This window comes from Corvus hawaiiensis, chromosome 15, assembly GCF_020740725.1.
Source record: "Corvus hawaiiensis isolate bCorHaw1 chromosome 15, bCorHaw1.pri.cur, whole genome shotgun sequence".
Lineage (NCBI taxonomy): Eukaryota > Metazoa > Chordata > Aves > Passeriformes > Corvidae > Corvus > Corvus hawaiiensis.
In genome coordinates, this window is record NC_063227.1 from 17438816 (window position 1) to 17464351 (window position 25536).

At 58.7% G+C, this 25536-nt stretch overlaps 4 protein-coding genes across 8 annotated transcripts; 2 read left to right on the forward strand and 2 right to left on the reverse strand.

Annotated features, from left to right (window-relative positions):
- Positions 1–658: 658 nt before the first annotated feature.
- Positions 659–8815, reverse strand: IK (IK cytokine). Its single transcript, XM_048320181.1, has 20 exons — positions 8710–8815; positions 7972–8038; positions 7663–7755; positions 7214–7273; positions 6555–6722; positions 6357–6471; positions 6080–6150; positions 5924–5970; positions 5535–5698; positions 5307–5415; positions 4862–4901; positions 4257–4482; positions 3991–4009; positions 3455–3533; positions 3121–3201; positions 2526–2583; positions 2093–2181; positions 1670–1778; positions 1048–1082; positions 659–888 (listed from the first exon to the last, which is right to left on the reverse strand). Exons 1-20 carry the CDS (start codon positions 8723–8725, stop codon positions 861–863), a joined length of 1674 nt encoding a protein of 557 aa, XP_048176138.1. The 5' UTR covers positions 8726–8815; the 3' UTR covers positions 659–860.
- A 280-nt stretch (positions 8816–9095) lies between these two features.
- On the forward strand, positions 9096–10769 carry NDUFA2 (NADH:ubiquinone oxidoreductase subunit A2). The gene is made up of 3 exons (XM_048320157.1): positions 9096–9237; positions 9344–9450; positions 10573–10769. Exons 1-3 carry the CDS (start codon positions 9134–9136, stop codon positions 10662–10664), a joined length of 303 nt encoding a protein of 100 aa, XP_048176114.1. The 5' UTR covers positions 9096–9133; the 3' UTR covers positions 10665–10769.
- Positions 10690–18159, reverse strand: TMCO6 (transmembrane and coiled-coil domains 6). Of its 4 annotated transcripts, XM_048320155.1 has the most exons (12): positions 18081–18159; positions 17046–17170; positions 16696–16805; positions 16385–16568; positions 15364–15468; positions 14743–14828; positions 14082–14198; positions 13311–13422; positions 13051–13222; positions 12867–12961; positions 11864–12031; positions 10690–11197 (listed from the first exon to the last, which is right to left on the reverse strand). In XM_048320155.1, the coding sequence occupies exons 1-12, from the start codon at positions 18157–18159 to the stop codon at positions 11039–11041; spliced, it is 1512 nt and encodes a 503-aa protein (XP_048176112.1). In that variant the 3' UTR covers positions 10690–11038. The 4 variants fall into 4 exon arrangements, with proteins under 4 accessions (XP_048176112.1, XP_048176111.1, XP_048176110.1 ...); XM_048320154.1 differs by lacking the exon at positions 18081–18159 and having other exon boundaries at positions 13051–13114; positions 17046–17608; XM_048320153.1 differs by lacking the exon at positions 18081–18159 and having other exon boundaries at positions 17046–17607.
- Positions 18160–19774: 1615 nt separating this feature from the next.
- Positions 19775–23249, forward strand: CD14 (CD14 molecule). 2 transcript variants are annotated; one of them, XM_048320310.1, is made up of 2 exons: positions 19775–20181; positions 20969–23249. In XM_048320310.1, exon 2 carries the CDS (start codon positions 20986–20988, stop codon positions 22333–22335), a length of 1350 nt encoding a protein of 449 aa, XP_048176267.1. In that variant the 5' UTR covers positions 19775–20181; positions 20969–20985; the 3' UTR covers positions 22336–23249. The 2 variants fall into 2 exon arrangements, with proteins under 2 accessions (XP_048176267.1, XP_048176268.1); XM_048320311.1 differs by having other exon boundaries at positions 19775–20062.
- Positions 23250–25536: the final 2287 nt, after the last annotated feature.

The following is a 25536-nucleotide window of genomic DNA, read 5'->3' on the forward strand; positions in this document are numbered from 1 at the left end:
CCCGGAGCCCCGTTTCACCAGGTCGTTCCCCATCCGCCTCATGTTTTCCTGTTCTTTAGCGCTTCACCATTGGGGGCTCCACAGGCTCCTTAATTCGCACCGCGGGCTCCTTAATTCGCACCCCGTCATCTCGTCTCTCTGATTCCAGGGGAGGGGGCGGCCAGGGGGCACTTCGGCCCCCTGCAGGGTCTGGGGCCTTCAGGGCCCCCCTAGAGACCCCAGCCCAGCCAGGAACCATCGGCAGCGCCCCCGCTCCGAGGGGCAATCCCAGCTCCCTGCTGTCCCTGCACTGCGGCAACGAGTTTTGCCTGATGCTGGCCCCATCACAGACCCAGAGCAGCCTTCTGCCAGCACTTGGAGTAGCTTGCATATCCTCTGCTTCAGTTCAATCCACTTGCTGTACCCGAGCTGAGGGTCCCATTTCTTCCTCCTGCCCCGAGGCACAGAATGTTCAGCTGGGATTATTGTCCCCAAATAGACTTGTTAATTTTATCCAGGGCTGCTGCTGCCCCCAGCCCAAAAGGCTCCCACAATAAATGCACTGAGCCACAGTTTGCCCTGTCAGCACCAGGAGTGCTAGCATCCCTGCTTCTCCGAAGGACGCCAGAATGTGCACAGGCACCTACCTCCTCTCTGCACACACAAACATGCTCACACACAAATTTGATGTGATTTTATTACGGCTACAACATTTACACAGCACAGGCTCTGCAGCAAAGAGCAGAGGGATGAAAGAGCTCCCCAGCCCTGAGCAGAAAGTGGACGGTGTGTGGGGCAAGGAGAGCACACCAGCACGCTCCAGGAGGGCAGCTCCCAGCAGGCCAGGCTTCCAGGAGAGGGAGGAAGAAACACAGGAGGCATCAGTACTTGGGACGTTTCACCTCAACCCTGGAAGAGAGAGAGAGGGGCAGGAGAGTGGTGAGAATGCAGGGCAGGCAGGTCAACCACCCTCCCATCCAGGGCTCAGCACTGAGATCCCCATTTCCACACTACAGAAGGTATGGGAATCCCAACAGGGGAGCCACAAGCAGAGACAACTGTACTAACCCATCAGCCTCCAACTTCTTCCTCTTCTCGATGATCTGCAGAGAAAGCACAAAGTCCTGTTACCCAGAGGGGCTGGAGGGTGCCAGATACACCCGGGGAGAGCTGTAGCCAGGCCAGAGTGAGCTGAGGGAGCTACAGCTGGAGAAGCTTGGCCTGTTCCCTCTTTGCTCCTTTCTGGCCACCACAGACCATTGGTTCTCACCTTCCCCAGCCCATCCCATACTGCTCACTCTGCCAGGACAACCCCCACCTCTGCCAGTTGGCAAATGAAGCCACTAAACATGTCCTGTCCCCTCCCATCCCCTTTGGATGGCTCCAAACTAATGGTTTGGGGCATGTTCAGCTGCTGCACAGCCCAGAGCAAAAAGCCCCTGACTGGGGCTGTTCCAAATGCAGCTCCAGATTCCTCTGCAATACTGAAGCCCCAAATACTTAGCCAAGGCTCTTGCAAGGAGCAAATCCAGTTGGTAAAGAGCCAGCCCTCCTGCCCACACACACTGGCAGCACATGGCTGGACTGAAGAGCCATGACTGGGACAGCGAGGGCAGGACTGGGTGGGAGCTGTCCTGGGCCATGCTGGCAGCTCCCGGCTCAGCAGCCCCAGCCCAGCTCGGGCCCTCACCGCGCTGATTTTCTTCCACTGCCGGTCCAGCTCCGCCTTGTCGTTCGTCTCCTTGAAGCGGCGCGTTTTGCGTCCCTCAGACATCTTGATGCCATACTGGAAGGCTGCCCTGGAGAAGGAGCAAGACATGGCTCAGCACTCACAGGGGAGCCACAGCCTGCCAGAGGAAGGGACACATCTCCCCAGCCATGAGCACGTGCTCCAGAGTTGGCCTGAGCCCCTGAAGGCAGCTCAGGAGGCTGGAGTCCTCAAGAGCAACACTAAGAGCAAAAACAAACCACCAGGCCCAGGACCCACAGCTCCTCCTCAGGTCCTCATAAGGGAGACCCCAGCTTGCTTTAAGCTGCCCCAGCACCCAGGTTTGGCCAGTGGGGCCATCCCACCCAGAACCCTTGCTTGGCCCTTCCTGAGGGCTGCACTCACTTGGGCAGAGCCTCCTTGTTGTTCATGTACTCGCTGTACTCCTCCTGTGTGTCGAAATCCCAGCGGCCCAGAGGCCCCTTCTTATTACCCTGCAGGGAGAGAACGACTCAGAGCGGCTCCTCAGTTGCTGCTGGGAGGGCTTCTCACACAGCCCTGCACACCCAGCCATGAGGCTCCATCTCCCACCAGCCCCAAATCCCTTCCCCAAGTAGCTCCAGACAGGAGATTTCATGGAAAAGGGAGTCAGAACAGAGTAGCACGCCTGCCAGCACCTCTGGGTCAAGTGCCAGTGACAGGTTTTCTCCCTGATACAACAGGGAGCTGATCAGCAAACCCCAAAGCTCATTCAGCACCCAGCTCCAGTGCTGCTTTTTTCCCATGGGATCCTCTCAGCCAGCATTAACACCGACTTAACTGGCTGCTCGCAACACACCTGATCCATTTTGCTGTAGTCCACCTCCTCATCACTGTCCACAGCCATATCATCCATTCTGGGGGGAAAAAAACAAGGAAAGGGTTCAGAGTAGGTCCATGAGATGTAGCTCAGGACCTCAGAGCTGGTGGAAGTCATGTCTCATGGCCTCGGACCAAACACACTCAGTTCCTGGACCAGAGGGAAGTGCCCCCAGCTGCAAGCCCTGCAGGTGACCTATACCACAGGGCATCAAAGGTTGGAAATGCTTCCAGGATGACTCTGCAGGCTGAAAGCTGTTCCTCTTCCACTGAGGGAGGCCAGAGCTCCACAACCACACGGATTTAACAGGGAATCCAGCAGATTCCTAGCCGCCTCAGCCTCCCCCTAGCTCTGAGGGACAGCAGGCTCCAGGCAGCCACTTACAGCAGACAGCAGCTAAGAAAAGCCTGAATCAAGGGCTTGGGATCATTTTACTGGTCCGCTGTTCCCACAGACAAGGCCAGGCCTACTCCCACTACAAGTAGTGGGGCTGATGTTCAAGTTCTTGCTGCCAGAGGACAGCAGCCCCTTGGCACACCCCGCTCCCACCCCACAGTTTCCCGCTGTTCCTTACGTGGCAGGGTAGCACTCAGCATAGCTGTTGGACATGCCAAAGAAGTCTCCCAGCTGCTTCTTGTCTTCTGGCTTCTTCAAAGTGGCAGCAGTTAAGGAAAGCACCACATGAGCTGATCCCTACAACTACAGGCTGGGCACAGCCAGCTGGAAAATGCTCTCCTGCCCCAACACAACCGAATCAGGGGGTGCAGAGCTTTTGTTTGGTGTAGGAGAAGCAAGGCTTGGGCAGCATTTCCCTGCTACCAGGTGAGGCAGGACAGCCCTTCAGATATGCTTGTGCCTGCAAGCCCAGCCCCACAGCCAGCCAGGCTGGCACAGACAGTAAAGGATATGCCTCTGTTCCCTCCCAGCCAGCAGCTCCAGCAAACTTCTCATTGATGGACTTGATGAGCTCCTTGGCTGAGCCAGGTCCTGGGGTAGAGAAAGCAGCAGGTTATATTTTGGGGTAAGAACAGCTCACTGCAGAACACTAGGGCTGGGCAGAGTCCCTTTGGGACACAGTAACAGGCAGGACAAGCTGCAGGTGAGGTACAAGAGGGGGAGCAAGACAGTTTGGCACTGATGAGGTGGGCTGATCCCAGGAGACCTGGAATCTTACAACGGTTTGTGTTGGAAGGGATCTTGAAACCCATATCATTCCAACCTCCCACTATGCCAGGCTGCTCCAAGCCCTGTCCAACCTGTCCTTAAACACTTCCAGGGATGAGGCAGCCACAGCTTCTCTGGGCATCCTGTGCCAGGGCCTCACCACCCTCACAGGGAAGAATTTCTTCTTAATATCTAATCTAAATCTCTCCTCTTTTAGTTTAAAACCATTCCCCCTTGTCCTATCCCTATCCCTCTCAGGTGTCCACGCCACTTGACTCACCTTTGTCGATGTCTGTGGGCTGCAAAGAAAAAGGAGAGACACAGTGTCGATCACACAGAGCTGAACCACAAACCCTACAGGCGGTGCCTGTAGGTGCCTCACTTGCTGAGGGAGAGGACAAGCACCCAGCAAGCCCTGGGGACAGGCAGAGCTCAGCAAGAGCTGACACTGGCACGTGTAGGGGCACAACCAGAGACACCCACAGCCCCCCAACCCCACAAAGGGCAGAGATCAGGTGGGACAGTCCTTCACAAGCAGAGACTCACCTCATCATCAGCTTTGGGCTTCTCAAAGTAGCTGTGCCTCTTCTTCTCCTCCTCGCGCTCCCGGTCACGCTCCCTGTCCCTCTCGCGCTCCCGGTCCCTGTCACGTTCTCGGTCCCGGTCACGCTCCCGGTCCCTGTCACGCTCTCTCTCCCGGTACCTCTCCCTTTCCTTGTCCCGTGGCATCTTGGCAGTGGAGGGCACATAATCCCCGATGTCTTCAAAGATGCTACAAGTGGAAAAGAGCCTGGAGTTACCTGCCCTGCAGGAGGAGAGGCCATAACCACCTCCCTGTGACCTGAAGCACACAGGACCAGCACCGAGAGCTAAGGACACCAGATATGGAAGTGGCTTCCACATCTGTCAGAGGCATCACTGCACTTCTGCTCCCTTCTGCTCCAGGACCTGAGTCTTGTGGTCCAGGGCAACAGTGAGCCCTCACCTGCCTCAAGCCTGAAATCCAAACCAGAGCTTGCCTCCAGCCTTGTCCTACAAACTGCAGGTCCAGCAACTCCAAATTCAGCCCTCTCTAAATGTGGTGGGCCAAAAAGACATCCCCTAAGGGACAGAGCTGTGACCCCATAGCCTGAGGGCAGGGAGGCACTTACTTCATATCAGCTTCAGGAGGCTTCTTCTCATCCAGCTTCCCTGCAAGGACACAACAGCAGTGAGACACACGTCACCCACTCCGCCCCCTGTGCTGCTCCCCAGTCCAGGTTCCAAGCTGCAGAAGCGGCAAGCCTGGAGGATGTCACATCATACTCAGCCCCCCCAGGAAGCCATTGTGTCCCTCCCCAAGAGGGGACATTTCTCCAAGGAACTGGGCCTTCACCAGGAAGAGCAGAGCACCATGAAGTACCCTCACAGCTCTAATTTCCCAGCAGCCTGTCCCACATGCTCCTGCCTTCAGGACACAGCACTCAGGAAATCACTGTTCTCCAAGTCCACTGCCTCATGGCACAGGGGAATGCCACAAACCAAAACACATCCCATTCCCTTGGGATACGCTCCAAGCACTAAACTCCTATTACTTGCTTCCTTTCATCTCCCTACCTTTGTCTTTCTTCTTGAGCTTCTTGTTGCGGGTGCCTTGCCTGAGATAGGAGAGGATCTGCGTGAGCTTGCTGATGACAATGTCGTTGGTGGTCAGCGTGGTCTGTGCCTGAAAGGGAAAGCCACAAGGAAGCATCCTGCTCCCTTGACAGGGAGCCCCTCCTAGAAAAACCTGCTCTGGCCGATTCAGAGCAGCGAGGTGAAGCAGGCTGGAGGCCAGCTGGGTACCTCCATGGTGGGGCAGTCAGCCTTGCTGCGGATCAGCGTGGTGGGGATATCGGTGTCGGCATACTCATCATCCAGATCGACCACATAGGCCATCCTGCCTGGCAGGAACAGCTCGTTCCGCTCATAGGTCTTGTTCTTGAACAGGATGCGGTAAATGTTGCGGCCTGGACAGAAGGCAAAGTGTGGGAAAGCAGAGGACAAGCCCAAAGTGAAGCATGTTTAGGTTATCAGCAACACGAGAATCTCCTCCTAAAGACACACTTCCTCCAGGCCTCAAATTCAGGACTCTCCCCCTCCAATGGTTTTCATTCCTCCATTCACCCTCCAGGATTTCTCCCACGTTCACAACACAGACAAGGTAGGGAACAGCCACATCCACACAGTCTTACCCAGTCGGGTCTTAAATTCAATTTTGTTCTCAGGATCTTCATCTTTCCTAAACAGAAACAGAAACCAGAAGTATTAGAGCCGAGCAAATGTCTCCTCTGCATCCTTCTCTCTGGGAGGCAGCTGCACTCAGGAATGCAAAATGTTCAGTCACTCACTTCGTTTCTTTCTGGGGCTTCTCCATCATTTCCTCCTCTTCCTTCTCCTTGCTGGCAATCTCAGCCCGTACCTGGATGCAGAGTAAATCCACACGTTACAGCCCAACCCATACCATCGCTGCGCATCTCTGAGCCCACTTCCACCAGCTCCCCAACCCTGAAGCAACCCTTCCCAGGAAGGGAAATCCATGCTGCCAAGACCAAGTGGTTACACCCATCCTGTGTGTCTGTGGGAGAGGACAGGGCAGAAGAGCAGCATGCTATTATCTGCACTCACCTTCTGCAACAGCGCAAAGTCCAGACCCTTCACCAAGTGAGTGTGCTCCATGTCACCACCCAAGAACTTGGACTCCTGGATCAACTGTCTCCTCTTCTCCGCAGCAGATTTATCCCTGTGCAATGAGAACAGAGCCAGTTAAGGGCCAGCCCCCCCAGATCAGCCCGGCGAGCCGAGGCCCCACCTCAGCTCACGTACGCCTCAGCTGTGGGCCCCACAGCCCTATAGTTGGCAGTGGTGCTGATCAGCTCTGTCTCCTCGTAGTCCTTGTTCACTCCATCTCTCCTCTCCTTGGCTCGATCCCGGTACTTCTCAGCCAGTTCCCTCTCACGCTCGATCTCCTGCTGCCGCAGCTTCGCGTAGTAGCTGGGGTGCAAAACAACTCAGGGTTAAGAGTGACCCGTTCATGTTTATGAGGTCAGGTAACAGTCCTTGAGGCCTCACATACACCTGTTCTGCTCCAAACCCCTTCCCCAAAAACACATTAGAGCACCATGGGAACTGCTGTACTTAGGCCGACTAAGGAGGAGCTCCATCCTCCCTTCCAAAGGGAAGGGGTCCAGTGCAGCTCTGCTGTGCAGCCCTGCCCCAGAGGACACAGTGATCAGCAAATGTCCCACCACTGCCCTGCTCTGCCAGACACCCAACAGGGCCTCTCCTGCTCCTTCTGGAGGTGAAGCTTCAGCCCCACCCTACCGCTGCCCTGCCACAAGCAGTGACAGTTCCTCAGGCTGAGCTTCAAAGCTCCAAAATAATCCACTCCAGGCCCTCTTTGGGAGCTCAAGAGATGAGAATTGCTTCCACGGGCAGGCATGATGTATAATGACAAGTTCTGCTGCATCTCTTTCCCCACTTACCTTTTCTTCTTCCTCCTGCGAGCAGCTGGATCTTCATCTTCATTGTACTCCCGGGGCATCCTGGAGAAGGGTGAGAAAACACATGTACAGTCTGCAAAGCCACATGGGTGGCAGGTGGAGAGAACAGTCCCTCAGACACAGCAGAGCACCGAGGTACTCAGAAATGGAACGGAACAGTCTCTCACACTGTCAGCAGGGAGAGGAAGGGAAAAGATTGATTTTCACTGAACCAAATCTGTCTCCTGCCCAAAATGTCTTAACAGCCATGAAGCCTCGCTCTGTTATCCACAGCAGCTCTGACCCACCTGCTTCTCCACTTCTCACACTCATTGGCAAAAGCCTCTGTAGATACTCCCCTGCAGAGTGCAGGGGAGAGGGTGAGCACTGAGAGCTGAGACCCAAAGGGAAAGGGATTGTCCCACAGACCTGTGAAACAGAGCCCTACTCACTCATGGTGGCGAGATTTGGAGGGTGGTGCAGATGTTGGCGCAGCCCGCGGGGTCATGAGAAGCTTCCTGAAGTCTTCATTGGTCAGCTTGGATCTGCAAGGGAGGAAGGGAACAGAAATGATCGTTTCCAAAGAGATTTGGTGCCAGGCAGCTTTGGAGGAGAGCAGGTCCTGTGTGACCGAGATGGGCACCAGGTGCCCGTGGATGGAGCCCAAAGGCTGCAGTGCACCAGTGACTTCCAGCTTCTCAATGGGAATCAGCCCGGGGTCCCACTATGCTGGTCCAGTCCCGCCCCAGTGCTGTACTCACTGGTGGAACGAGTGTGAGTCGTCCACATCGTGGCCATCAGGGGCCAGGGGGTTGGAGAACGGCTCATCTGGGGGACAGGAGAGAGAGAGAGATCTCAGACACTGCCTGCATGGCCTCATTCCACTCCCAGCCGGGCCCCGTTCAGAAACCAAGAAGGGAGCAGTATCCACCTGCAGCTCCGAGGTGGATCCCAGCCCGCTGCCACCCGGGCCGGCCTCGCCAGGGTGCTCAGGACACGGGGGTCCCGGTGCCACTGCGAGACCCGCCGCCCCCCAAGCCCCGCGGCTCTGTGCCCTCCCAGGGCCTCCCCGAGGGTGTCCTGTCCCCCACACCCCGGGACAGCCCCTGCATCCCCTCCACGGCCCGAAACACCCCACAGCTCCATCCCGGGGCGCACCCAGTATCAATCCCCGCGCTGAGGGTCAGCCCCCCCGCACAGCTCCTCACCCCTGGGCTGCCGCGGGTCCCCAGCCCGCGAGGTCCCCTCCCCCGGCTCCGCGGGCTGTGGCCGCACCCCGTCCGCCCGCAGAGTTGTCCCTCGCACCGGGCCAGGGGTCCCCGGGGGTCCCCCCGCTCCCTCAGCGCAGGTTGGGCCTACACCGCCCCCCCCGCCGCAGCCGCCCCGCCCTGAGCGACACGACAACCCTCGCGCGGGCCAAGTGTCCCGGCCCCGGGGGTGCCCGGGGGTGCCCCGTGTCCCGGTGTCCCATGGGCGGTGTCCCCTGTCCCCGAACTCACTGTCGCGGTCCGGCATCGCTGCGCTCCCAGCTCCGCTGCGCGGCCCTTCCGCTCTGCGCTGCCCTCCCAGCGCACCCCGCGGCGGCCGCTCCCATTGGCGGGTGCGATCGCGGAGAGCGCTCCCATTGGCGGGTGCGATCGCGGAGAGCGCTCCCATTGGCGGGTGCGATCGCGGAGAGCGCTCCCATTGGCGGGTGCGGTCACGGAGAGCGCTCCCATTGGCGGGTGCGATAACGGAGGCCGCTCCCATTGGCGGGTGCGGTCACGGAGAGCGCTCCCATTGGCGGGTGCGATCAAGGCGGCCGCTCCCATTGGCGGGTGCGGTCACGGAGAGCGCTCCCATTGGCGGGTGCGATCGCGGAGGGTGCTCCCATTGGCGGAGGCGCCGCTGTCCCGCCCCCGCGGTGTTGTCCGCGCAGGGAAGATGGCGGCGGCCGCTGTGAAGAACATCGGGGGCGGGCTGGGCCGCGGGCTGAGGGAGCTCCGCATCCACCTGTGCCAGCGCTCCCCCGGCAGCCGCGGCGTCAGGTCAGCGCGGGGATGGGCCGGGACGGGGCCGGGTGGGCTCCTCGAGGGGAGCGAGACACCCCTGGGGTGACCCACGGGGACCCGCCGCTCCTCCTTCCCTCCGCAGGGAATTCATCGAGCAGCACTATGTGACCCTGAAGAAGGCAAATCCCAACTTCCCCATCCTGATCCGCGAGTGCTCCGGTGTCCAGCCCAAGCTGTGGGCTCGGTACGGTAAGTAGGGGGTGTCCGCCGGGAAACACCATGGAATTATCATGGAATGCTTTGGGTTTGAAGGGACCTTAGGGGCCATCAGTATTTATGGCAAGGATCAGAGGGAGGGAGTGGGCGGGGAAAGGATAGGCATGGGAAAATGGGGGTGGGGAGAATCACAGACTGGTTTGGGTTAGAAGGGATCTTAAAGCTCATCCAGTGCCACCCCCTGCCATGGGCAGGGACATCTCCCGCTAGACCCGATTGCTCCCAGCCCCGTCCAGCCTGGCCTTGGGCACTGCCAGGGCTGCGGCAGCCGCAGCTTCTCTGGGCAGCCTGTTCCAGGGCCTCAGCACCCTCCCAGGGAGGAATTTCAGCTGTGGGCTGCAGCAGAGGCTGCTCAAGGGTTACACGAGGGATGTCGATGGGGAAGGAGCAGCTGCTTTCGGGGCAGAGTGCGGGTTCACTGCAGGGAAGTGAGGGCCCAGTGCTCAGCAGGGGCTTTCCAGCCTCGGGCTGCGATCTCCCACCCCCACCCCATTCACTACACCAAAATGTGGTTGTTTTTCCTGCGTTCTCAGTGAAACACCAAGAAGGGAGCAGTAAAGCCCCTCTGGAAAGGCTTTATCTTCCTCGAAGGTCATCTGGGCTGGAAAAAATTAATTTAGAAACTTTTGAAGAGATGCAATGACTCTTTAAGCACAAGTTTCCCCCTGTGAGCACAGGGACCAGGGGAGTCTCGGGTGTGTCTGGGTGTGGAGGGAGCTTGCAGGGAGCCCCGGGTCAGCCCAGGCTGGGGCAGCTGTAGGAACAGAGTTTCCAGGCTGCTTTCCTGAGGGGAGCACCTTGCTGGGACCAGGCTGAGAGCCACAGGGTTGCTCTTGGATGTATCTCTGCCCAGCTGCTGCACAGCCAGAGCTAACAAAAGGAGACTGGGAAAAGTGTTGAGCTGCTTTGAGTTCTTTCCAAGGGAAAGGAGGAGAATAAGAAGGTGTAAATGATAACTTGGGCACATGGAGGGACACTGGGAAGTGGTGAGTGTGAAGGGGTGGTGATGGGAGCCTGGGCTGTGACACCAGTGCCCTTGCACCAGGGAAAGGACCCACACACCTGCCCGCTCTCACCCTCTCTGTTTTCCCACAGAGTTTGGGAAGGAGAAGAGCATCGCACTGAACAACCTAACTGTGGATGAAGTGGGCAAGGCCCTGGAGAGCGTTGTGAAAAGCCACGCGTGAGGACAGACAGGAAATACACACGTGCTGGAGACGTGACTGATCATCTTTAATGCCAAACATGTATCTTTAATTTATCAATTCATAAACACAATGTGCTTACCTGGAGCTTGGTGGTGGCTGAGAGCCCAAGGAATGGCTGATGCAGCCGTTCACCCCTCCCTGGCACAGGAGTGTGGCTGCAGCTCAGCTCTGCCCCTGCTCCAGGCTCTGGGGGGCACCGTGCTGGTGGCTACGAGGCAGTGACAAGGACCAGCACCCCTGTGAGCCAGCACTGGCACATGAGAGTCCTGAGCAGCCCTTGGGAAGCCAGGCACAGGTTGGACAGACAGTTTATTCCCCTGGGAGTTCGGGGGAGGGTGGGGAGGGGGTGAGGCCTAGGAGAAGGCAGGCAGTGTTGCCTGACAGGCACTGGGGGCTCCTGGGGGCTGCCTGACCATGTCCAGCAGTGCCTGTGCCCGCTCCTGCAGCTCTGGGGTGCTCTGGTGCTGCTCCAGGGCCTGGTGCCCGCCGTGCCTGGTGAAATCAGCAGCAGCCTGTGCCAGAGGGAGGGTGAGAGTTGGCTGGGTGCTACAGCTGATCATCTCTGCCCAAGCCACCACATCCCAGGGAAAGGGGCTGAAGGAATTCCCCAGAGCCCTCCCAGACACTACATTCCCGATCCAGGTAGATCCCATCATGCCTGTGGTTGGCTGGGAAGGACTTTAAAGCCCATCTCATCTCATCCCCACCCCCCTGTCCATGGGCAGGGACACCTTCCACCAGACCAGGTTGCTCCAAGCCCCGTCCTGCCTGGCCTTGAACAGCCAGGGATGGGGCAGCCACAGCTTCTCTGGGCACCCTGTGCCAGGGCCTCACCACCCTCCCAGGGCAGAATTCCTTCCTGTGATCTGCAGCAAGTGAAGCAACCCCAGCAGGATCAAAAGAAAACTCAGGGTAGAAACAACCTGCCCAAACACCAGTCCTTGCCAATAAAAAAAGGAATTCACTGGAGAAACAAGAAGGGCTTTCACCCTGTGCATGACAGTGTCCCTTTGGGCAGGGGTCTGGGTGCTGAGGGGTGGGGGGTAGTGTGGCAGCCATTGAGGGCACTGTTATTTAAATTACAATAATCATTCCCCCTTCACAATAACAATAACCCCCACAATAATCATTCCCCATCCCCTTTACAGTCCTGTTCCCGGAGCTCTCCCGGCTCTCACCTCCGGGCAGTGCAGGAAGAGGAGGTGCAGCAGCTCCAGGCACTGCCCCACGGCCTCGGGGTCGGGCAGTGCGAGGAGGGGCAGGAGCCGGGGCAGGAGGGGCTGGCACAGCAGCCGCTGGCACTGGAACGGTCCCTTCTCAGCAATGTTGCACAGCACTGTCAGGGCCTGTGTGAGGGACAGGGAGCAAACAGGGAATGCTGCATGGGCAGATTCCTGACAGGCTTGAGAGGGCTCCCAACAATTCCCCATGTCATGGAATTGTGGAATGGTTTGGGTTAGAAGGGACCTTACAGCCCATCCAGTTCCACCCCCTGCCGTGGGCAGGGACACCTTCCACTATCCCAGGTTGCTCCAAGCCCTGTCCAACCTGGCCTTGGACGCTTCCAGGGATGGAGCAGCCAGCTTCTCTGGGTGACCTGTGGCAGAGCCTTATCACTCGCAGGGAAGAATTTCTTCCCAATATCCCATCTAACCCTGCCCTCTGTCAGTGTGAAGTCGTTCCCTGTTGTCTTGTCACTCCGTGCCCTTGCCCAAAGTCCCTCCACCTTTTTTTTTTGTCCTGCCAGGTGCTTGCCCATGGCCACCAAACCACTGGATTTGGAATGCCTTCTCCATGCCTATCCCAAGGCACTGTTCACCCCCATGCTAGGCAGACCCAGCCTTGCCACCCACCCCTGGCAGTGTCCCCTCCTCAATCCCCTAAAGCTTTGGGGTCTTTCAAAGGAGAGTGGCAGGAGCCTTCCCAGACCTTCTCCAGGGGCTGGCCCCAAGTTAACGTCTCCCTTGGGACCACTCTTATGCTGGGACAAGGCTCTGCCAAGGGTAAATAAAGCTGGAGCGGCTTCAGGGGAGGTGGCTGGTGACTGCCACAGCAGAGACCTTCTGCCAAGCTGTCACTGCTGCCCCATCCACCCTCCAACTCCAGCACTGTCAGTGTGGGATTCCTGTTCTGAAACTCCAGCGCTTCCCCACCATTCCCAATGCATGAGGCAAGGTTTACCAACACAGTGGCCATCTGGGAACACGTCAGGAGCTGCAGCAGGGCCGGGAGCAGGTCCAGGGAGAGCAGAGCAGAGCAGAAGAAGGGATCATCCGCTGGGGTGGTCAGAGAGGGAACGTGTGAATAAAACCAGGGCGAGTCCCAGCAGTGTCCAGCTGTGCCACCAGCCCCGTGGGACACTCACCTGTGAGGTTGTTGAGCAGCCACAGGCACTCCTGGACGAGGAAGGGGTGCTGCTGCAGGAAGCACTGCAGGATGAGGAAGAGGGCGATGAGCAGGCGCCCGTCCTGGCCCTGTCCCTGGCAGTCTGTCTGTGCCAGCAGGTTACTGAGACACCGCAGCACGGGGCACACGAGCTGTGACACAGGGACACACCAATCCCTTTAGCTGAACCATGCCCCCACAGCAATCCCGGGAACAGCCAGCACCCTGCCCACCTCTCACCAGCTCCAGGCCCTCAGGAGCGTCCTGGAGGATTTCAGAAGCCAGGTCGAGCAGGAGCGAGGTGAGGGCAGGCACGGCCCCCAGTGCCAGCAGCACCACGTTGTCTTTGTGCCTGCAAAGGGAGGGACAGTGCAGTGGCCTCGGAGCTTGGAGAGGGGAAACTGCCACAGCCCCTCACCAAACAGGGCCTGGAAATTCAGAGTACTCTCCTGAACCACCACAGGGCTTATTGCATGTTGGAACAGCGGCTTCTTTCACATTGGAGTAGCAGGGTTTCTATCTGAGCTTCTGACCTTATGAGAAAGTTTAAAAGCCCATGAAGAACAGATTCACTGGAATTACCTGTGTGGGTCTGGAAACGACAGCCCTGACCCTTCATCTACACATTCCTTGGCTCCAGTGGCAGGCAGGGATTGCTGGCACAGCCCTGGGCCAACCCCCCCCACAAGTGTGAGGATTCAGGGAGCCTGCCTTGAGAAGTGTGTGGGACAACTCCAGGCATAGGAAGCAATTTGGGGGCATTTCAGAGGACTAGAAACAGCCTCCTCAGGTTTATCACCCATTACCAACCTGTAAAGGAGCTCAGTGATGCTGCAAACAGCACGTGTGCTCAGATAGGAGAGCAGGGATACCCAGGATGGCTGGGGAACTGCTTTCCCAAGGGAAAAGGGCAAGGGGAGGCAATCCAGGTCCTCTCGCAGGACCATGAGCCTTTGTGCCTCTGTTTGGCTGCCCCCAGGGAACTCAAATTGAGGAAAAAACTGCATTTACCTACAAATGATGTAGTGGAGACACCACGCAAACTCCACGGCCACTCCCATCCCAGCCTTGAGGCCGGAGCAAACCAGTTGGAGCATGTGCTGGGGGAGAACTGAGTCCAGGACCAGGCTGGGGTTAGAGAGCAGAGTTAATGGAGGCACAGGCTGGAGCACAGGCAGGACAGACACCAACAGGGAGACACGAACCCTGGCCACTGAGCAGAGAGCTGCTGTACCCCGTACTGGGAACCACAGGGTCCAAATACACACCTGGAAGGGACTCTGAGCCAAGGGCTGCAGCCTTGGGCTCTCCCTGTCCATGGCAGGGCCTGGGGGCACTCAGGACACCCTCATTGCAGTCACATTTTTGGCACTGGGGGCTGTCAAGCTGATCTTTTCCTTTGCAGGAGGAACACAGCCAGAATTCCATGTGAGCCAACCCTGCTCCATGCTGGCCTTTACTGAAATACCAGAGCTGTCTGCTCGGATGAGGCCGAGGGAAAGGAGCCAAGCCCCACTCCCTGATCTGCATCACAACTTCCACAGTTCTGGTAGGATTCTGCCCTGAACTATTAATGTCACTGGGATGGGGAAGGTGTCGTGTCCCCAGCACACAAATACCACACCAGGCCCCAGGGCCCATCCTGGTGCAGGGTTCAGAAGCTCAGACTCACGGGATGATCTCTGTGGGCGCTTCCTTGGCTTGGAGGAGCTGTGAGAGGACATAGCCCACACCTTCCAGCACCGCCTCGTGCGGGGACTGCAATCAAAGAGAACAGAGCTGATCCCTCCTGGCAGAGCCAGGGCCCCAGGGTGCCAAGCAAACCCACTGAGTGGCACAGCCCCGCTGTGCCTGGAGAAGAGGGGGCACAGAGGGCACCGGGAGGGACACAGGAACCTGTGGCCACACCAGAGCTGAGCTGTCCCCCTCCCCACACTCACTGGGCTTACCCCAAGCGCAGCAATAGTGCTGCTTTGAGCATTTGGACCTGCAAACCACAGCCGTGCTGGAGCCCGGCCAGGCAGAGGGGACAGGGCTCCCTGTGCTCCAGATTGTATCAGGCAGCCACTGGATGGGGGAGATTCAGCTGGAGAAGAGCACAAGGTGGTGATCTGAGCCCCAAAAATGGAGTGCAGGGGAGCCCACAAGTGACCCTCAGGCTTGTGGGAACAGCTCCCTGCAGAGGGATCTGTGCCTGCAGACACAGCTGGGAGGAGGGCTGGTGACTCAGGACTGGCAGCCAGAAAAGTCTCTCTATGGCAGAGCAGAAGTGTGGCTGAGCTGCTTCACCCACCTGGATGCAGGATGCCAGCACTGGAATAATGCCCTGAGGCAGAAGTTGCTTCCTCACAGCCTCACTTTCTACTACGAGGTTCCCCAGTGTGTACAAACACAGCTCCTGCAACAACACAGCACAGCAGGCAGCTGACCCCGTGGGCAGCCAGCAAGGCCCCAGGTCCCACACCCTGCCCTGAGAGGGGCAGGAGCTGGCTTTGGAGGGGGAAACACAGACGGATGCTGCTGGACTCTCCAGCCACCCCGTTCCCAGCTCTATCAGCTTCAGTTCGTTCTTCTTCTATCTGGCTGAGTTGGGATCTGATCACTCCCACTTTGGAGGTTTTTCAGGCTTCTAATTTTCAGGATGACATTTCCCTGAGCCCCCTCTGGTTCTCCTGGAGCCTGCCTGTGTGCTGCATTCAAATGGGATCAGCACCTGGGGCTCACTGCCCACCCGGCTCCTTAGCTCTGAGCCTGTCTGCTTCCCAATGGAGCAGCTGGAAAACACATGGACATCCCAGAGCTACTCCAACTGTGTGCTCCTTTCCCAGATCAAATTGCACAGCATGGAGCCACAGGCACTCTACTATCTACTCTTATCCTTTCTTTCTTTTCCTTATATATTTTCTTAAGTGATATCTTAATACTTGTATACTGTTTCATTTCTACAGATAACAACCAAAATGGCTACATGCCTCCTTTCCATTGCAACCAAATCGTTCTAAAATAAACCTGCCATATATATATGTACATAAATACAGGTCATGCAGTGTGGTTTCACTCTAATCCAACCCAAGGGATCTATGATTAACGAGAATTCAGTCACCCCACCTTCAGGGGCAGGCCGTAACACCTGGGCACTGGCAGCAGTCCTGCTCCAAGGGCAAGGTTGTGGTGCCAAAAGATGTTTGCTTCCAGAGGGCCCCTTCCCACCAGCACTCCCACATGAGCCACGTTTGACCAGAAGAGGTCAACATCAACCACACCAAAGGATTCCCAGGTGCCAGAGCCTCGGCAAACGTGCACGTGGATCTCACCGTGAACTCCAGGCTGTGTCCTGACAGGTAGGTGAGCAGGTAGGAGGTGACAGGCAGACACGCCTCGGCCACCGCGGGGACACTGGAGTGGGACAGCTCGTGCAGGCAGCGGGCAGCCTCCAGCTGCAGGTCAGCCAGGCTGCTGGTGAAGAGCCCGGTGAGTGTCCGGATGCTGCCATCCAGCCTGGGGGATCCAAAGGCTGCTGTCAGCTCCCACCCAGGGCCACACACCAGCTCACCCACCCAACCACAGGGACACAGGGCCCCTTGGGACATGCCCTTGGTAACAGGCACACCACACCTGGGCTGACCTGACAAACTTCTGCTGGGTCTCCTCATTCTGCAGAGCCCAGCGGAGGCGGCCAAGCGATCGCTTCCTGTCCTCCGAACCCCTCTGCACACCCCTGAGCAGCTCCAGGACCTGCCCAAGGAATTAAAAGGTGGGTGGAGCTTCCAGCGCTGCCAGCATTAAGATTTCGCCCCATTAATCCTGGAGGCAAAGGAACTCAGGGCATGAAGATGGGCACAAGGAATCTTAACTGTGTCTGGCAGTGAATCAGAACCCTTCCCAAACCCCCCCCCCGCCCAGCCTCCTTCATATGCTGAGTCTGGGGAAGATCCCTGGGGCCTCCATTGCCGTGGAGAATGGCAGGTTCTTCACCTCATCCTCTGAGAGTGGGTCTGGCACGACGTCTGGTCTGTCCTGTCCACCCTCCTCGGCCGCGCTGTCCTCCCGCAGGAGCCGCTTGCTGACCAGCTGCTCCTGCCGCCGGGCCTTCCTGAGAGCTGCCATCGGATCGGGGCCGGTCACCACCTGCCCACCACCACCTGCAGGACGCTTCTCCATCCCACCCAAGAGCCTGATTCCTCCCTTAATGCAGGGAGGAACTGCCCATTCCTCCTTGTGCAAGCCTGGAAAGGATGCACGAGCAAGGACCGCACTTGGAGTTGGGGCTGAGGGTTGGGCACACAAAGTGTGAAGCCACAGCTGGGATAATGGGCAGGAACACGGGACAGAGGCCCGAGGACCAGCTGGAGGGACCCGAGGCTGGATTTCACATAGGATCATAAAATCATTAAGGTTGGAAGAGATCTACAAGATCATTAAGTCCAGCCTTCAACCGAACACTAGGCCATGCCCCAAGTGCCCCACTACTTGTTTCTGGAAAACACCTCCAGGAATGGTGACTCCACCACTGCCCTGGGCAGCCTGTTCCACTGCCTGACCACCCTTTTGGTTAAGAAATTTTCCTTAATATCCAACCTGAGCCTCCCCTGGCCCAGCCTGAGGCCGTTCCCTCTCCTCCTGTCCCTGTTCCCTGGCAGCAGAGCCCGACCCCCCCGGCTGCCCCCTCCTGTCAGGGACTTGTGCAGAGCCACAAGGTCCCCCCCGAGCCTCCTTTTCTCCAGGCTGAGACGTAGGCGAGACCTTGGAAAACCCAAACAGCGGGGGGGTTGTTGAAGAAACGGGGAATTCATGGCAGAAACCCACGGGTTAAAATCCGAAGCTGTAAAACGCTTCCCCGAGCGGGCAGCGGTGCCGATCACCCCGCGCATCCCGCGATGCGCGACCGGGCGCGGCGGGGATGGGGCCGGGAAGGGCTGACCTGGGGGGTCCCTCCCACCCACGGGGAGCCCCGCAAACCCCCCGGCTGTCCCCGGTGTCCCCGGCCGTCCCCGGTGTCCCCGGCCGGACCTGCCTCTCGCTCCCGCCGCCGCACCCGCAGCTCCTCCGCGCTGCGCCCGCCGCGCCGGCCCCGCCGCCGGCCCCACATGGCGGAGCAAGAGGAGGAGGAGGAGGAGGAGGAGGAGGAGGAGGGAAAGGCTGGTCCTGGGGCGGTCCCGGGGCGGGGAAAACCCAGTCCCGGCCCAACCTTCGCAGCCGAAGCGCCCAGCCCGCTTCGGGCACGGGCAGCTGTGCAGCTCCGGAGATGCGTGCTGGGTGTGCTGAGGGCAGAAAAAGCCCGCAGAGATTCACCAGGGATAAGAAACAAGGCGGCTCGGTGCCCCGGGACTTCCCACCGTGGTGATGGGGACCGCGGGGCAGAAGAGCTGGTGCTTCCCCAGGTGGGGGTTTGGGGAATTTGCCCCTGGAGAGCAGTAATTAAAGGTACCAGCCCCGGGCAGAGCTGCCGGGCTCGTCAAAAGGGGCCGGGAGGAGAGCTCAGAGGGCAGCTGTGATTTTTCCATCATGTACTCAGCAGCAGTTTCATGGAATTCCAGACCCATTTGGATGGGAAGGGACCTTAAAGCTCATCCAGTCCCACCTCCTGCCATGGCAGGGACACCTTCCGCTATCCCAGGTTGCTCCAAGCCCGGTCCAACCTCACCTTGGACACTTCCAGGGATGGACCAGCCACAGCTTCTCTGGGTACCCTGTGCCAGGGCCTCAGCACCCCGGATATTTCTTCCCAATATCCCATCTAACCCTTCTTCTGTCAGTTTGAAGCCATTCCCCCTTGTCCTGTTTCTCCAGGTCCCTGTCCAAAATCCCTCGCCTGGGAACCCCTTTAGGCACTGGAAGGTGCTTTAAGGTTTCCTCTGAGCCTTCTCCAGGATGAACACCCCCATCTCCCAGCCTGTCTCCAGAGGAGAGGGGCTCCAGCCCTTGGAGCATTTCCATGGTCTCCTCTAGACTAGCTCCACGTCCTTGTGCTGAGGAATTTCATGTAACCTGAGGATGTAGAAGAGGAATCATGGAATTGCTGAGCCCCTCTGCACAAGAGTCCCGGAGAGCAAGGGACGGGCAGCTCCCGCCCCAGCTGTTGTGGCACCATTGTGTAGTGCTACATTACCCACAACAAACTGGGAGTTGCATTGTCCAGCCGTGCAGTTTTGTCACCTTTCTGAAGCTCTTTCTGAATCCAACACAGGCAGAGAAATCCCTGGGAAAGAAAAAAAATTCCTGAGAGATCATAGTATCACAGAGCCATTTAGGTTGGAAAAGATGATCTCCAAGATCATCGAGTCCAGCCTTTGACCCATCACCACCTCGTCAGCCAGAGCAGAGCACTCAGTGCCACATCCAGCTGTTCCTTGAACACTTCTGGCTCCTTCTGGTGAAGGAGTGCCCAGTGCAGCTTCGGGCTGCCTGGACAATGGATGGGAATTGTGCCATCCCCATCCTACATGGAACACAGGCACCTGGGCATGGTCTGGATGCCAGGTATGACAGTCCTGTACCCTTCTGCATTGCCTGCAGGGTGCTCAGCACCCAACGGGCTCTGAGGCACAGCAATACCTCGCCTGATCCCGAGACTGCGTTTGGGGAATTCTTGCCCACATCCTGTTCCATCACCCTTCCTAGGAAAGTGAGCACCACCGGCACCCCGGCCGCAGTCTTCCCCAGCCCGCAACCGCAGAGAAGCGAAGCAGAAGTGACTTGGTTGGCTCCGGTCCTGCTCAGGAAGTCACGCCGTGGAGCCAGGGCTGTGCCCGGGATCCGGGCTCGAGGTGTCTGCCCAGCCCCGGGCGTGGGGACCCGACCGGGCAGCATCAGCTGCGGGAGCTCCAGCGGCAGCTAGAGCACAGCTGGAGCACCGAGGGCTCACCCAGCGGGAGGCTGGACAGGGGCGGGTGCCGGACGGAGCTGAGCACTTGGAGCCTTTGGCACCTCGGGCCGAGATTTGGCAGCAGCAGCAGGAAGCAGCAAGGAATCGTTTCGGTGTGAGCTGGCCGGTGAGTCACCGGACAAACTCATCCCGCTGCTGCTCCCCGCAGCGAGGGGCGCTTGGTGCAGGTGCTGGAGGAGAGCTTCTCCCCGGGAGGCTGGTGCAGCCCCGCGACTGCACGGACAGGTAGGGAGAGCTCCGTCCTCGGTGGGCTTTGGGATGTGGCCAGAGAAAGCGGTGGCTGATCAGGGCTGGTGCCAGCGACAGATCTGCCCGGAGCAGGAGGCTGGACTGGGGACCCCCAACGACCCCCAGCCACCCAGCAGAGCTGAGTCAGCACATTTTTAGGAGCCTTTAATTTTTGCTTGCTGCTTCTTTTGCAATCAAAAAGATTTTTTTTTTTTTTTTTTTTTTTGTCTGATCAGAGATCAGACTCTCTTAGCTGACCAGCATCTGGTGCTGACAGGGATGTGTTCAGACCGTCAGGGGTCATTTTCTACCACCCCTTTGGGGCCTGGTGATGAATCAAATCACAGGGTAAGGAAGGAGAAAACATGAAGCCCTCTGTTGCAATTTCCTGCCCCATATTACAGAGGAACAAACAGAGCTGGGGTTCTCTCCGTGGTCTCTGGTGGCTACAGACTGGCTTCGCTGTCTGTAACTCCACATTCATAGTTTCTCCTCTTTCCGTGGCATTTCCTGGAGTGCGAGCCTGGAGCAAGGCAGCCCAGGCAGGACAGTGCAGAGCCTTGGGAGACTCCCTGCTGAGGAATGGGTGGCACAGGTGCAGCTCCTGGGCGTTTGGCCGCTGGCCTGAGCACTGCCCGAGTCGTGGCTCAGTGGCCAGGCAGGTGCAGGAGGGATGAGGGCAGGGCCCTGTCCCCGAGGGTGGCTCTGCAGGGCTCAACCTGCCCGAGCCATCCCTCTGGGTCAGAGTGGTCCCCTCAGCTGCCATTCACCGTTCCTCCTCCAGTTTTTAGGTTGTTCACCATGAGTGTGGCTGTGCTCCTGCTCCTGGGGCTGGGGCTGCTGGAGGCAGAAGGCAGAAGGAACCGGTGTTTCTTCAACCGCACTCAGGAGTACTGCAAGTGCTACAACCTGTCCGAGGAAACCATCGGCAGCATCATCCAGTGCCTCCCAGCAACTGTGGTGGAGTTTCAGGGTGGAGACCTGGAGAAATACATAGCCTTCCCCATCGGGGACCTGGACTCCTCCGCCATTGAAACTCTGGACTCCCTTACCATCCAGAAAATAATAATTGGAAATGTCCTGGTGCCTGAGATACTCCTTGCCCGTGTGCTGAGGTTCTTCTCCTACACCCACGTGCAGGAGCTGGCCTTTGAGAGCTGCATTTTCCAGGGGACAGGCAACTGGAGTGACATGGATGGCCAGAACTTGCCCATACTGTCCCTGAGCTTCCACAACGTGACATCTGCCCCACTGACAGGCCAGGAACAGGCCTTCTCCAGCCTGAGCAGCTGGCTGGGGACCCTGGAAGAGCTGGCTGTCACCGGCTCCCGCATCACCAGCCTGCCCTGTGCCATCGGGAGGGTGTTCAGAGCTCTGCACTCCCTGGACCTGGCACAGAACAGCCTCGGGGATGGAAGCCTGAGCCCCGCCTTCTGCCAGGGAGCTTTCCCTCAGCTCCAAGGGCTGAGCCTGCGCCACAACAACCTGAGGTCCTACCACAGCACGTGCAAGGGCGTGGAGTTGCTGCTGGAGCTCCAGCACCTCGATCTCAGCCACAACGAGCTCACGGCAGACCCATCCCCCTCGTGCCAGTGGCCAGCATCCCTCCGGCATTTTAACCTGTCCAGCACTGGCTTGGATGAAGTGCCGACACCGCTGCCTCCCAAGCTCGAGGTGTTGGACATGAGCCACAACCACCTCCATGCTGTCGACATCTCCCTCAGCTCCCTGAAGAAGCTCTTCCTGGACCAAAACCTGTTGCAGGCTGTCCCCTCCATCAGGAATTACCCCATGCTGGACACCCTTCACCTGGACAACAACTCCATTACAGAGCTGCCGAGGGATGAGGTGAAGCTCCTGGGGCACCTGCAGGACGTGGCTGTGGCTGACAACCCCTTCAGCTGCTCGTGCTCTGGGGCCGGGGCGCTGCAGGCGCTGGCAGCCGCGGGGCACCTGGGGCAGGGCTGGCCCGGGGACTACAGGTGCCACTCGCCAGCTCAGTACCAGAGCTGGCCGGTGGCACAGGTGCCGGTGTCGGTGCTGCGCTGTGACCCTGCTGCCGTGGTGGCCCCAATCTGCGTCACGCTTGCCCTGCTTGGCCTGGCCGGAGCTGTCTATGTGGCCAGGGCCAGGCCCTGCCGCAGAGCCTGAGGGGTACCTGGACCCTTCCCACCAGTGCTTCCCCACAGGAGCTCTGTGAGAAGGCTCACAGGCCCCCCTTCTGCTGAGGGGCCCTTGGTGTCCCCAGTGTGGGCTCTCCTGTGGAGCACAGGGCTGCTATCTGCAGGATGATCCCGCTGTGCCTGTGCCCAGCCAAGTGCTGGGGCACCCCTCACTTCGAGCCCCAGGCTGTGCTCTGACCCAGAGCCGCACCCTCCCGTAGGGGATTTCCATGTGGCCAACTCCAACTCCCCAAGCCCCGACATGTCCCCATCGTCCCTGCCATGTCCCCTGCCCTGGGCAAGGGGAGTTCAGCTCCATCATATTCCCACCGGTAGCACTCAGATGCCCCAAGCCTGGCTGGGATCTGCTGGTCCCTGCCCAGACCTCCCCCCAGCCCACCCAGCCTTGGAGCCTCCATGGCCCCTGTGCTGATCCTCCCTCTCCTCACCTGCAGCTGTGGCTGGGCCAGGATGTCAGGTTTGGCAGGAGGCTGCTTGGCTGCTTTTGAGCCTAAGAGAACAACCACAAAAGACAGGAAAATTACTAAATTAAACACCCCTGCACACAAATGCTAATGAGCAGGAGCAGCTCCTTAGACCTCGACCTGAGGCACTAGTGGATGAGTCCAAGTGGGGTCTTGAGGAGGTTCAACCAGAAACTTTTTTAAGTGATAGGAAGAAAATGTGTTTATTCTGGTTCTGGGTTATTCAGAGAATATCTCATAGTAAGGAGAAAGTGGATTATGGGATGCTGAGGGAGAGCCCGGGAATGCAGGACTAGGGAATATTCAAAGGAAGGGGATGGGTGGGGAAGGGACAGGCATGGGAAAATGGGGATGGGGGAGAATCATAGAATCACAGAATAGTTTCAGTTGGAAGGTACCTTAAAGATCATCTCATTCCACCCCCTGCCATGGGCAGGGACATGTTCCACTAGCCCAGCTTGCTCCAAGCCCTGTCCAAGCCCTTGGACACTTCCAAGGACGGAGCAACCACAGCTTCTCTGGGCAGCCTGTGCCAGGGCCTCCCCACCCTCACAGGGAAGAATTTCTCTCCAATATCCCACCTAACCCTGCCATCTGTCAGTGTGAAGCCATTCCCCCTTGTCCTGTCACTCCATGCCCTTGTAAAAAGAAGGGAGTGGTGGCAGGCAGGCAGTGCTCCCCTGGCCAAGCCCTGCTCTTCTTCCCCAGGGCCTGTTGTGCCTCTACATTAAAGTCTCTGCCTGGGTGTTTCCTGTGTCTCTCCCTCGCTCTGTTTGGGCACAGGTAAACATGACCTGCAGGCAAACACAGCCTGGGCTGGCTGGGCGTGGGGGAAAACAGTGTGGGAAGGAGCAAGGCTGGAGCTGGAGAGCGGCTGAACAGGGCGCGGGGTCCAGGCGTGGATGGTGACGGACTCAGGGGCTGCTGCTGCCCAGGGGCCCCCGGGTGTGTCCCTGCCCGGGCTCGAGGGGCTCTGGGGCTGTGCCACCAGCCCTGAGCAGCCGGAGGGGAGGCTGGGGCCGTGCCCTGGGCTCTGGGAGGGTGGTTGGTGGTTCAGGTGTTGGCGAGGGCCCCGCTTTGCTGGTGTTAACCAGGGCTGTTCAACAGGGTGTCCCTGCACCTTGGGGATCCTGGGCTGGCTGGACATGGAACAGGGAGCAGCAGCTGCTGGCTGATGGATGAGGAAGGAGAAATCACTGTCTCCTGAATCCTAGGCTTTGCTATCCCTTGGGAGCACCCGCAAGGGGCCGTCTGCCCGGTCAGGGCCAGGCCCCGCCACAGGGCATGAGGGGGATGTGTGGCCATTCCCACCGCTGCTGCCCCATGGGTGCTCTGTGGGAAGGCTCACAAGACCCCCACGTGCTGGTGAGGGGCTCTTGGAGTCCCCAGTCTGGGCTCCCCTATGGAGCAGAGCTTTCCCCAGCATTATCCCACTGTGCTGTGCCCAGCCAAGTGCCCAGCCAAGTGCTGGGGAACCTCTCAAGGCCCCGTGCCATGATCTGTCCCAGGGCTCCACCCTCCCAAAGGGTTTTCCCTCTGGCCAGCTCCAACTCCCCAAGCCCCAGGATGCCCCCATTGTCCCTGCCATGTGACCTGCCCTGCTCCTGATGGACCCCCCAGTGCTGTCAGTTCCATCTGTGTCCAGCTGGGATCAGCCTTACACCTGAGGCACGGGTGAGGTGGTTTTGGCAGGGCAGGGTCTCATTCCATACAGGGAACAGGCAGTCAGAGGGACATGTGTGCATCTGCTTCTCCTGGTCCTGTCCAAAAGCAGGGCAGGGACTGTCCTGGCCCCTCTCTCCTGGCCCCCACCATCTGCATTTCCATGGACAGTGGAGATCCTCAGCACTGGCATTTCCTTCTGCCCTCTCTTGCTGTGACTGCTCTCCAGCGATTCTGTGGTCACTTCTTGTGACAGTGTGTATGGTGGTCCAATGTCCCTCATCTCCCAGCCATGGCTGACAGAGATGTCCCTCCTGAAGCCAGGAGCACCCCAGTGGTGGGAGAGGCTCCAGGCACCACCCTGCTCTCTGTGGTCCTACTGATTCCTTGGCCAGCAGGACTCAGCCCCTGGAGCAGGGTACCTCCAGGCTGGCTCTGGCTCTACCCACATCCATCAATAATGCAGGAGAACCGGATCCCTGCGTAACCCCATCCCTGGCCTGGGCAAACAGCAGCTCACGGGCGGTTGCTGCCACACTGGCCATGGACGAGGTGAGTGCCATGGTGGGGACAGCCCAGGCTGGCTTGGAGGGATCTGTCAGGGGCTGCCCAGCTCCTTGGGGGCTCATCCAGCTCCTGGTGGGTGCTGAGGTTGTGGCTCCTTCCCCCTCTGTCCCAGCAGGCCCAGCAGGATGTCAGTGTGCGAGCAGCTCTGGGACTCCACCAGGCAGCAGGTAGAGCTCAGGACACCCCAGAGCCTTCACCTGAACCCCCATGCCAGGGGAACAGGGGGACAGGGCAGCAGCCACAGCCGTGGTGGCACTGGGACCACTGGCCAAGCCATGGGCCTGGTCTGGGCAGTGCTGACAGGGACGGGGTGTCCTCCCCATCCTGGTGGCTCTGAGTCATTGCAGGAGGGCTTGGGAATGATGTGAAGCCCTGGGATGTGGCTCCAGACTGCAAGGGGGCAGGACAGGGCTGGGGCAGGTGAGGGTGACCCCTCACCCCATCCCACACTCAGTGTTTTCAGGGCCAGGGGAAAG

Coding starts and splice junctions, on each gene's coding strand:
- IK (XM_048320181.1), bottom strand. Junction 3,202..3,454: donor GGCTGGGAGGGAACAGAGGC/ATATCCTTTACT, acceptor AACTGCTGCCAC/TTTGAAGAAGCCAGAAGACA. Junction 1,779..2,092: donor AACAAGGAGGCTCTGCCCAA/GTGAGTGCAGCC, acceptor CTCCTTCTCCAG/GGCAGCCTTCCAGTATGGCA.
- NDUFA2 (XM_048320157.1), top strand. CDS start 9,134: ATGGCGGCGGCCGCTGTGAAGAACATCGGGGGCGGGCTGGGCCGCGGG. Junction 9,238..9,343: donor CCCGGCAGCCGCGGCGTCAG/GTCAGCGCGGGG, acceptor TTCCCTCCGCAG/GGAATTCATCGAGCAGCACT. Junction 9,451..10,572: donor CAAGCTGTGGGCTCGGTACG/GTAAGTAGGGGG, acceptor GTTTTCCCACAG/AGTTTGGGAAGGAGAAGAGC.
- TMCO6 (XM_048320153.1), bottom strand. CDS start 17,453: ATGATCCTATGTGAAATCCAGCCTCGGGTCCCTCCAGCTGGTCCTCGG. Junction 14,199..14,742: donor GCGCCCACAGAGATCATCCC/GTGAGTCTGAGC, acceptor CTCTAACCCCAG/CCTGGTCCTGGACTCAGTTC. Junction 12,962..13,050: donor GCTGCTCAACAACCTCACAG/GTGAGTGTCCCA, acceptor TGACCACCCCAG/CGGATGATCCCTTCTTCTGC.
- CD14 (XM_048320310.1), top strand. CDS start 20,986: ATGAGTGTGGCTGTGCTCCTGCTCCTGGGGCTGGGGCTGCTGGAGGCA.